The following is a 12481-nucleotide window of genomic DNA, read 5'->3' as shown; positions in this document are numbered from 1 at the left end:
CAAGAAAATGGTGGAATCTTTCTAGAAGTCGTCGCAAATCTTGTCATTCAAGTTGTTGTCATCGAAGTTTGTCAAGAAAACGTAAAACTCATACATTGACAACTCGTCGAGTTGGTGATGGTCGCGCATTGAAATTCGACAGTAAAATACAGGTCTCTGTGAATATTTTAATGACTACCGATTATATTGCAATTAATACCATGATGACATTTTTTTACAAAATCATATCTACTTTATTACTGTTTATAATATTCATTGGTTTGTTGCTTAGTTACTTTTTGTTAGAATTCGGAAAAAATCCTTTGTTTATAATTAATTTGCTTTCTAAATGATTATTCTGCGTTATATTGCTTTGTTGCTAGTCTATGCTAAGGAGTAAGGGGGGGTTTTGTTTTTGTTTCCATGATATCTAACAAACTAATGTATTTTATTACTGTTTCACTCAATTTATAGGCTGTTACCTCTTTTAATTTTTTTCAATGTTTGTTTGTTTGTTATAATTTTCAGTTTCAAATTATAAGCGATGCTAATAATATTAATAATATACGCTATGTTAATTCCCTAAAAGGAAGCTCTGCCGATGCTATTTTCTTTGAAAAATAGTTATCTTTCTTCGCGGTAACTATTCAACTAACTAGCTAACATTGAAGATGTTTGTGTTTTGTTCAGTTCATTTCGTTTTTCCCTAAAACTAACTATTGTTCAATGCTATAACGGAGATAATCACAATAGACCTTTGTATCATTTTATACAGTTTGAGAAAAATAATAAGATATGTTGTGACATCGAGTTTAATCATACACTTGGTAGGTTTACTTCTCTAGCAATCAGCCAACCAAATTTACCTAGTTAAGTGCATATATGAAATAATTAATTTTATGTGTAAGTTTTGATACAACGAAGAACCTAGCAGTAAGATATAGTTAACCGGAGAGACCAGTCATGGACAAAGAAGGAAAGACAATGACGGAGATTCAAAAATAGAGGAAAATATGGGTAGAATACTTCGAGGAACTGCTAAATAGACCAGCACCATTGAATCCACCGGAAATCGAAGCTGCATACACAAACCTTCCTATTGATGTCACTCCACCAACGATCGAAAAAATCAAGATGGTCATCAGACAAATCAAGAGTGGGAAAGAAGCGTACATGACAAAATACTAGCTGAGGCACTGAAGTCAGACATTGAAGTAACTGCAAACATGCTTCACTTTCTATTCAAGAAGATTTGAGAGGAAGAACAAGTGCCGACGGACTGGAAAGAAGGATAACTCGTCAAGATACCAAAGAAAGGAGATCTGGGCAAATGTGAAAATTACAGAGGCATCAGTTTGTTGTCAGTACCAGGAAAAGTTTTCAACAGAGTGTTGCTGAACCGGATAAAAGACGTAGTAGACGCCCGACTTCCAGATCAACAGGCTGGATTCCGTAATGATCGATCGTGCACAGACCAGTTTGTGACACAACAGATCATCGTTGAACAATCGGTTGAGTGGAACTCGTCACTATACATCAACTTCATTGACTATGAGAAGGCGTTTGACAGTGTGGTCAGGAAAACATTATGGAAACTTCTTCGACACAATGGAGTTCCTCAGAAGATTGTCGACATTATCCAGAACTCATAAGACGGACTGCAGTTCAATGTTGTGCATAGGGTACAGCTGACAGATGCATTCCAAGTAAGGACAGGAGTCAGACAAGGCTGTCTACTCTCCCCCATCCTCTTTCTTCTGATGACTGGCTGGATTATGAAGACTTCGACATCTGACGGGAAGCACGGAATAAAATGGACATCTCAGGATAAATTAGACGATTTGGACTTCGCAGATGACCTGACTCTTCTATTCCTAACACACGAATAAATGCAGACGTTTATTACGACTTTGGCGCTAGCCATTGTCGGACATTCCAAACTTACTGATATGGTTCATGTTAACAATCATCGACTTCATAAATTGATACTATATAGATCAAGATTAATTTCAGCCCAAGGTTGAGATCCCTAAAAAAAGTAGTGTTAACACTGGCATTAAATAGTAATCGCATTTAATGGTTGACAGTAGACTGAAGTAGCATCTGTCAGTTTATAAAATTTGATAGCCTTACACACATACTGAACAGTGTTTATCTGCAATATTTTTGATCTCTTAATGTTCTCAAATGATAATAAAAACTTATTAATAGAAAAGTTTGAAGAGTCTGCTTAGACGTCGCAAATCACTCATTATACTTTTGTCTTGATTACTCAATACACATCTTTTCAATCCTTATTCTACATCTTAATATATTTACCACGTTTTTGAATCCTTCTATCATATACAATAACATTAGCAATGTTCTTTTTAAAGCTCTACGTTTTCCTGGTCATCCTTAATAGGCTAATCTTCGTGTATGTGAATCGAATTGGTCAGATAAATTTTCATTGGATACAGTTGGTAGTTCAGGACGTGTACATTGTACAACAAAATCAAGAATGTCATTTGAAGTTAGTAGTATGTTTTTATTTGTTTTTTTTTTAAAAAATCGGTCTTCACCCATATTGTTAATTGATTGTTAAATATCGAACAGAATGTAGGATATTGTTTCAGGAAATAAATTAATGGTATTCAAGTTATGACAAATAATTTCATTAAGTCATTGTCTTTTATTGTAACTGCTTTCTTTGTGACGTGTCCATTGGTAGTGACGTATTATTATTGATCAAAGAGTAACAGCAGATATGAAATGTAAGAGATTGTACTAAACAGAGAAATTCATTCCACTTACTAATTACTAAATATTATGTTGATAAACTCTCGTACCTATGTTCATCTGCTTCTTGATTGAGTTGTTAAGTTATCGATTCGAGTATATCATGTGACTAGAAGAATTCGGTTAACACTAAGGACTAAACAACATGACATTGATGATATTTGCGAATGATTAATTAGTGTGTAAGCATCTCAACCCTACAGTTGTTGGACAGTCGTGACCTGAATAACTCAGTCGTTATTTGTCTGACTGCGTAACACGGACTCAGGAGTCGCAAGGACCAGCAGACCCCTCACACTAATGGATGCTCTTGGCTGGTGTCTCCCATTCAGTAAAATATCTTTCCTCTTATTTCCAATTATCTAACAAAATGTTACGTTGGTATCATTACCAAGGCTTGACTTGATAACTTCAAATAAATTGAACATTGGGTAAGCTGTTATAAATCAAAATAAAAACAATGTATTTGTAATATCCCAATGAGTAGAGAGATTAAATTTTTTGACGTTTCATGACCCAGTGTAATCCCTTATCTTCAAGGAATAAATAATCAAATTAATTTAACCTAAGTTTAAATAGGACAAAGGAACAAAGTAAGAATCATGAATCGTTTTTAGTGAGAAGCTATAAACGCTAATAGTCATTTACGTTATAAGCACAGATTATCCTACCAAAGATCATGGCTTTAGACGATAGTATGATTAATGTTAAGGTAGTTTGCGTCATAAATAACAAATCTTGGAAATTCTATTTTACCTTAGTTCAGTACTTCTCAACCTTATATTGTACTGTGGGGATTTCTTTTGAGCGTTGATTCTGTCACATCAGTTATCCAATTTTCATAGTTGAAATCATGAGTCAATTGAAGCTAGACCACCATGGAAAACCTGGAAGCACTGGACGGCCGTTTCGTCTTATTATGGGACTCCTCAGCAGTGCGCATCCACGATCCCGCACTCGCGAGATTCGAACCCAGGACCTATCAGCCTCGCGCCATAGCACTTAACCGATAGACCACTGAGCTGGCCGTCATCCAAATGTGTTAATGTCTAACTTCAACCAATCCACGATGTTTGAGCAACCGTTCACCAATTGTCTTCAGTGAGTTGACATCTCTACAACAGACTTGGTTGAACTCCACTGGTCCAATTGTTGAAAAAGCAATCGTTGACACTTTGAAACCCTTGATACAACTGTAGATATGATAGATTGTTTTTTTAAACTATTTCTCTCATTCCCTTTGGTTCGCATAAAATTCTCATCTTTATATAATCAAATCTTACAAATCACCAATTTTGATCTCAAACTCAAATACATTGATTTTCAAATTACGGCATTATTTCCATTAACTTTTATCGGGGTAAAGAGAAAATATTCTCACTCATTGTGTACTGACATAACACTCGATGTTAACCACTTAGTTTCATTGTCTTTGTTTATCAAAATCCAGCACTTACTTTGTACTAACGAATAAAGAGCAATTTAGAACGTTGTTACCAACACATAAGGCGCATTTTATGGCAATATTTGTAAATATTTGTATTCAATCATTGGTAACTAATATTTTTGTCTAGTCCTTGGTATTGGTCGAATTCCATCGATGTCTTTGTAATATTGCTACCAGGTAAACTGACTTAGCATAGTAGTTCATTGGTATATTTAGCAATGTAACATCAAAAACAAACGACAAGAAACTTTGAGCCTGTCTCAAGTTTTTCACTACTTAAAAAACAAAATGTACTAAGGATTTATGGGTGGACTAGTGTTCCAATTCTCTATCCAAACCCCCTGTCAACGGGTATTGTCTGCATAGATATAGAAGTTACCACTGATTTATCCCAGTGTATGTTTTTTCCTTCTTAACTACCTACTCTCGTAATAATGTTCATGAAAATATTTTAAATGACCAAAAGATTATACGATTTCATTGGTCATGAAATGTGTTCCTTTGTTCTTTATTTTATAGATTGGAGTAAAAATTGATTTATCTAGTTCTGGTTTAACAAAAATTGTTACATTTATGCCTTATTTCGTAATTATTAATAAAGCTAATGTAAGTGCTAATTGGTATTGTTGTTTGTTTAACAATTTTATCATGATTATTTCTGTTATTGGATTATCCATTATTAATTATCAGAAGGGGCTTTGTGGAGATTTAGTATTTTCATAGTTGAAAGCGTGAGTCAATTGAAGCTAGACCACCATGGGAAACCTGGAAGCACTGGACGGCCGTTTCGTCCTATTATGGGACTCCTCAACAGTGCGCACCCACGATCCCGCACTCACGAGATTCGAACCCAGGACCTACCAATCTCGCGCCAGAGCCCTTAACCGATAGACCACTTAGCCGGCATCCAACGGCTCTTAATCATCATTTATCAAAATGGGGGGTTTGTGGAGATTGTAGTAATTTTAATGGTTGAATTCATGAGTTGATCTAAACTACACCACCATTGAAAACCTGGACGAAACAGCTGTTCAGTGCTTTCAGGTGTTCAGTGGTGATCATCTAGCTTAGATGGACTCATAAATTCAACTATTGAAGCCGCCATTTACTCATCTATTGTTTTTCAATTAATTATCACCGGTCTTTCACTTATATAGATAAATATCGACTGTTGTGAAGTGGATGAAACCGAGACAAAATCTACACAGTCCACAAATACAGGATGGATAAAAGTTCCAGCTGGTGAAGCTGTACCATTTTGGCCACATGCAACTAATTCAAAGAATATGTTATTGAAATGTCGTGTGTCAGAGAATATTGTGACTGCAGCATTCCCATTTTATGAATCACATTCAATATTAATGAAATTAGACGGAAAAGTGAGTTTATCATTTATGTATATAACATACTTGTAAAACCTATGGTTATTATTAAGTTCATATGTGATTGACAATCGGTTGATCACTAAATGGTGACGAATATCATGTTTATCTAGTCTTCTAGTACTGACCGATTTCTATCAACCAAATTGTAATGTGACCACCTGTCTAAATGGCTGAACATCGCGTGAACTATTTTGAAATGTAAAATGGTGATCATTGTGAAACTCTCCTTGACCTAAGTTCTGCGCTAGTTTGGATTCATCAGCAAGAGATCCCTTGAGGGAACTAATGCTCCCTGCGGTGTAAGAGTCTGCATCACTCAGTTACACAGTTTGAGACATTAATATTCAGCTGTTCAGGTGTATCGAATAAGTGATGATAGTTTAATGTGTAACTAAATGTTTAATAGGGAAAATTGTTACAATCTCAATAACTTCATAATCTCAAATGTACTGAATTTTTGTGTAGTAAAATATTGAATATAGTGAGCTTGCTACATAATTTTAAATATCACACATTTGTTTTTGTCTTTCAAACCAAAAATCTAATACAGTATCCTGGTATATTTGTTGAAGTGGAGACAACTGAAGAAACAACTGTAATCACCTTGCAAATGTATCAAGAAGGTATGGCTTTAGTGCGTCTCGTCAATAATTTGGATGGTTCACAACCAGTGTTCTATCATCAAAGGTTAGTGATTAAGAAAGAAAGATAATCGAAAAACGATTACATGCTGGGTTGTTTTTGTTTGTTTGTGTTCTTCATCCTTAAGATTATTTTAAAAATCGTTTGAAGATGTTATTCAGTAGAACTATAATTTCCTTAGTTGTCTTCGCCCTTCTATAAATCAGTTATTTGCAGGGACAATCTATGGGAATGTAGTTTATTTTATATTGATTATTTACTATATTCTTTTATGTAATAAGTCTGTCTATTCATCTCTTGACTTGTACCATATATCTACAACCTGTTTGACAAGCGTACGTCACATCATCTTGACCATAGCTGCTACTGCTACCCTGAAGTGGCGGTCAGGTTCAGATAACGTGATGACTCGACCGAGCTATATTGGCCGTAAAAATTTTTACTTTGGGCCCTACTATGCCGAGCAGGTCGGTTGGAGAACACTAAGACCAAAAGCAACAAACCCATGATCCGAGAGCAAAGTCTTATTGCTGACTGTAGAGGGATATGACAGAGGTAAGGTGTTTCCCTCGGACAACGGACATGTGCTGCAATGGTGTTTCCTCACAACGGAAGGGAGGGATTATCGAAAGTCGATCTTGAAAATGCCACACCTCACCTTACCTCACGAATTTCCTTATCTGGCGTTAAAGCCTTTTGAATTGCGAAACTAACACATCAAAAACTCCCCATAAAAAAACCGTGAGCGAATGGCCTCAAAAAGTTGTCCCTTAGGCTCTGCAGTCACTTTCGCAAGCTGCTAAGACCACTACTGAATCAGCTTTCTTGTCAGATGCCTCGAGAAGAAATCCCCTGCCACGGTGTGGACATTCGTAAAATGACAACCACCTTCATACTTCTGTCAGCACCCGTTATCATCTTGTTCACATCACATCATTACCAATCATATCTTCGATCGCTATTCGAGTTCATGTTCATATACTGGTATTGAATAGGGATTATCACCCTGCTCTAACAGCCAACCTACAAATTAGATGGTTATGTTTTTAATTTCGAATATGTCTATATTTTTACACCAAGTTCATGTACTAATTGCTCAGTATCAGAAACTGTTTAAAGCTCCTTGACTGAGCTTGTTTGAATTGTTAATTTATAAATTTCCTCAGTCCTTAGTAGATAATACCTCAAAGGAAGTTCATATTAATAGTTCTGAAGTTAGTCACATATTAAATTCTCCTTTTTGAAACTATGTTTACATTCTACGCTTAATAATCTGATTGATTTGTCGATCTATTAACACTTAAGTTAACTAAATTTGACAGTACTGTCAACCTACTACTTCGCTATCTTTAGATTATGTATATTCTGTGTTGCATATTAATTTTATGCTACGGAAGAAATCGTGAGACAGAGGTTAAGAAAGACAGTACAGAAAACATTTAATGCAGCCTGACTGAGTACCGTCTTCTACAACCGCCCCACAATAAGAACGGTTAATAAAGACAGATTGCCTAAATTCGACACATCTATGTGTATTTACCAATTCAAATGCTCCTGTGGAGCCAGTTATGTAGGGTGTACAATTTGGCAAGTTCGTCAACGAATAACAGAACATCATCCGTTGTGGTTGAGCAAAGGACAGGTAAAGGTGATTAAGAGTTCTATTCTCGCTCACTTGGTGGACACAGGTCATCAAGTTGATTTGAATAAAGCTCGTTTTTTGCACATAGCTGAAGCCATCGCAATTCATATTCGCAAACCGAACCTCTGTGTCCAAAAGAAGTTTGTACAACCACTTTCGCTACCTTGGTCATCGGTATAGCGAAGTTTGTAGCAGAACTTTGTTAAACAATTATCTTATTCCTTCCATTTTTCTATTTTACTTATTCTCTACATTCGTCTCTTAATTCTTACATAACTACTATATTATCCACCATTCACCAAAATATTTTGTTAGTTCTTTCTTCTCCTTTTTTATATATTATGCAACGTAGCAACGGCTTGATTTTCGAATAACTACTTAGATTAGTATTAATCCTCTTTCTTTCAATGAATTAATGTTAGTCTATAATCTATATGTCATTAGATAATTTTATTTTTAACAGGAATTCTTTCAAAAAGGTGTACTTTGATGAAACAGTCTAAATCATTTTTAAGAAAGATATACAATTCACTATCATTATTTCTCTCAGTGAACATCTACTGAAAACACTTCAGTAATATTTGAGCACAAATTATTGTTTATCCCCCCCCCCAATAGAATATTCAAAAACAAAGAATATTTGAGCGAACAATTATTCTTGTGATAACTTCATCACCAGGCTCCATAATTATTGTAATCTTTTACAAAGACCAAAATAAGACATATATTAATGAATTCAACAGTGTTATATGTTTAAAATGGTGAATATTTAGGGCGTTCTGCTTAAATACCTGGGCTATCTGTTTCCGCCATCTAAATATTTCAACAAGTTATCCGTTTCCTTGTTTGTTTACAGATCATTATGTCAATTAATTGCATAACCTATTCAGGTGCGTTTGTGAAGAGTTTGCGACCTTTTGTTGTACAGGTTCCAAAAATGTACAGTCAAAGACATCATGGTGACTGGTAATATTCATTGAAAGTGTTATGAATTTAAAAAATTTATTGGCTATATGCCAATTTGTTGTAGTCTTATGTCCGGTTTTTATTACATGAATTATCCATCAATCGGGATACGACTTTTCCAGTCTTAACACTGCACCATGTCAAACCAATGACGTTCGACCAGTATGAGCAGTCTAGCGTCCTTATTGGTCCCTTGTCCGCCTAACCCTTCCAATTGAGTCCAGAACACCAATTACAGCCTCCGTTATGAGAATCATCTATTTCAAGTATACTCGGTTTATATACCAGACAGACAGATCGCATCACACCATAAAATAGAAAATAATATTTGTACAAGATCAAGCCAAATGTGGCTGTGAACATGGGAGACAATCATCAATAAACTGAATATAATTTGGGGACAATAAATCGTATAATAATAATCCACAGATCAAAATGAAGCTTATAATAAGATGAATATAAATATACATAATCTGATTACTCAATAGTTAAACAATAAGAATATACGTAGAATAATCGTCCATTAATAGGTCCCGGAAATTACCCATACTTATGTCTTCTCTAGGATATAACAGAAAGGAATGAACACTTGTTCGCTCAAACATTCTTTGTTTTTGAATGTTCTATTTTTCTTTATATCAATTATAGCTACATAATCATTTGTGAGAAAAAGCAATTGAATATTTATTAACGAAATACTAATTAATAGCATATATTTCTTCCATCTCTTCTAGTGGAATTCAACATATAGTTCATCGGTTAGATGCTGGTATGTCTATTATGTATGCATGGGATTGTCCTCAAGCAAAACGTGAATTAATTTTCTACTGTAATGAAACCGATAATCGTCATTCAAATAAGTTAACTTATGTAAGTTTAGTTGTTATTATCATAATTTATATTAACAATATTTTTATGAGAATAATACTTGGTATAAAATTATTTGATTTTGTGTTTTATAGCTGGTAATTTATTTATTCTATTAAACACATCAATATTGGTACAAGGAGGTACCATATATATATGCGTCACACTTGATCATTCAATTTGTATAAGGGTTGGAATACTGCCAGGTAATTTTTAAGAGGGCCACTTCTCTAGCCTTTGACCTATAGGTCTAATCCACAAGGTAGTCGAGCAACCTAAGAAGATGCAGTTTCATGGTAACCGGTCACCAACAATTGGTTCATACGCCATTTGTTCCCTTGGGATCATGGAGCCCATATACAACAGTGGTTTGAAATCAAGGTTTTCCAACTCCCCTAGGTGGACCCCCCGTATCCATCAACCCGGTTAAAGCGCTGGACATTCGCTTTCGGTTCTCTCAATTTTATAAACAACACCCCGCCGTGAAGAGGCAGTGAATAAGACTTCCTCGTCAATGGCTTTATAGGCATGGTTATGTGAGAGTATTTCGAGAGGAATCGCGAATTCTCCCCACCCTCGGCCGGACCGGGGCATTGATAATACTATTTGTCTAGTAACAAACCCAACCATGATGGCACATGTTCACGAACACGCAAGAATAAAGCCCTCTAAGTACGACCCATGTAACTAGCTCCACAAGAACAGTTGAATTAGCATACACACATGGAGGAGCCCATCATCGATAACTTATCCTTGATCAATTTTTTAAATATTGGTTTAGTGGAGAAAATTACATGTAACTCGGCGGCGTGAACAGTTCTTTGAGTCGACATATTAAGATGTCACTCATTATATTCCCTTTAAAATCCAGTATCAAACGTAGGATTTTTTTACTGACTAAGTCACAATTTCTTTTTTTTATTACCTTCAACTAGGAATTTCCCGACGAAATATTTCCATATAACTATTTACACGTTTTTCATTTTCATTTTCGTTCTATTACTATTATACTGATTGTGACTTGACACTTCAAATCATTTTGACCTTTAATAAATGACCTTTCTAATTTACAAATAACACCATTTTGAAGTATAATATGGTGACAGATGCGAACGTCCACCATTTTTAACATATAACATTGTCAAATTTATTAATACATGCCTTATTTTGACCTTTGCAAAAGATCATAATGATGATGAACTTTGTAACTGTAGATCCTGATGATTCGCTCGAATATTCACTCATCTGTATTCATATTCCAAACTTTACATTTGATCTAATGAAATGGTATATCCTTAATTCTACTGCTAAATAATTAACATTATTATTATTATTATTATTAATAGCGTTGTTTGTGCAAATACGATCAAGCCTGTTGAATAGGCACCTTACCAAAGCCCGTTTGTATTACAGAGGGCAATAACTATAGTAACTAAGGTATTCACCCGTCCACGTCGGTTTTCTAAAAATGGATTGTTTGATTGAACCATCTTCTCGTCTGCTTAGAAGTATATCTAGGAGGGGTTTGGTAAGGTGCCTATTTACCAGGCTTGATCGTATTTGCACAAACGGCGCTATTGATGATGATATTAAGCTGTTAAACAAGACATTAATATTATTGTTTATTTGTTTATTTTCTCGATTTTGCAGGACTCTATTGAAGAATTTAAAGTGAATAATACCAAAGCATATTTGGTTTCATTTATGTGGAATATGCAACGTGTTTTATTATTTACACAAAATGCAAATGTTGCTAAAAATGCTCGATTAGTAAGTTATCCCCTCATATTTTCATTAAATTTCCCCACAATATATGATTAATACTATACAGATTTACTAAATTTGCACCATGCTTGACTAACTCGTAATTCACAGTATGAGGTTGTGGAGGTTGTTGAATTTCATTGAATACATAAACCGATCTAAGTTAGACCATCATTGAAAACACGGGAGTATTGGACCACTGTTTCGCCCTGGCATGGAACTCCCTAGCAGTATGCATCCATGATCCCACACACAAGACTAGAATCCAGAGCCTTCGGTTTCGCGCTAACTCTTCGCCTCTAGATAATTGCTTCACACCCGACACGATTAGACCTCACTAGTCACGAAGGGAGTCAGTTACCGAAAACAATGGAAGATGATGGTCAAACAATGACGTGGATTGTTTGAAGTTGGACATTAACACAACTGGATACCATGTCAGTGGGATGGAACTTAAGCGTTTCAGCGATAAACAGAATATCCTGGGTCCGATTCCCTATGGTGCGGTCTTGGGTGCTCATCCCTGAGGAGTTTTGTACTAGGACGAAACGGCTGTCTTCTGCTTTCAGGTTTTCAATAGTGGTCTAACTTAATTCGGTTCATGATTTTAATGACTTCTGTTTTGCACTGAAATTTTAACTCCGACGTCGCGTAATGAAAACATAAAGACGGGCGATATGGATTTATTGGATATTAGAAATAAATCCAAACGATAGATGAATCCAGCCATTTATATATTGTTTTTACTCACACTTGATAATTGGTTAACAGTTATCACACATAGGGCGAATATGCAAAATTACTGCAAAAATACGAGCTACTAATTGGATACTGACTTAATTCAAACAACATTATTTTGTTGGAAAATCATCACACTGAAATAAGCTATTGTTGCATTGAGTAATTATCATACTGAATTAAAAATAAAAATAATGTTGAACAAAAAATCACGGTGAGTTAAAAACGTTACGCAAATTTATAAACTTGTTGTTTAGCCCAGTTCCACCTGGG

At 35.2% G+C, this 12481-nt stretch overlaps 1 protein-coding gene across 1 annotated transcript in view; it reads left to right on the top strand.

The window, feature by feature from the left end:
• Positions 1–12481, top strand: part of Smp_021170 (VPS13C protein, putative (fragment)) — a gene marked incomplete at both ends in the record, with an annotated part of 125584 nt that overhangs the window by 87840 nt on the left and 25263 nt on the right. The window contains 6 exons of the mRNA XM_018796326.1: positions 2384–2498; positions 4731–4814; positions 5384–5583; positions 6140–6276; positions 9574–9709; positions 11357–11476. Coding sequence (XP_018650550.1) covers positions 2384–2498; positions 4731–4814; positions 5384–5583; positions 6140–6276; positions 9574–9709; positions 11357–11476 — 792 coding nt within the window. The remainder of the gene's footprint in view (positions 1–2383; positions 2499–4730; positions 4815–5383; positions 5584–6139; positions 6277–9573; positions 9710–11356; positions 11477–12481) is intronic.

Source organism: Schistosoma mansoni, chromosome 2, assembly GCF_000237925.1.
Source record: "Schistosoma mansoni strain Puerto Rico chromosome 2, complete genome".
NCBI classification, from domain to species: Eukaryota; Metazoa; Platyhelminthes; class Trematoda; order Strigeidida; family Schistosomatidae; genus Schistosoma; species Schistosoma mansoni.
This window is presented reverse-complemented; position numbering and strand designations above follow the sequence as displayed.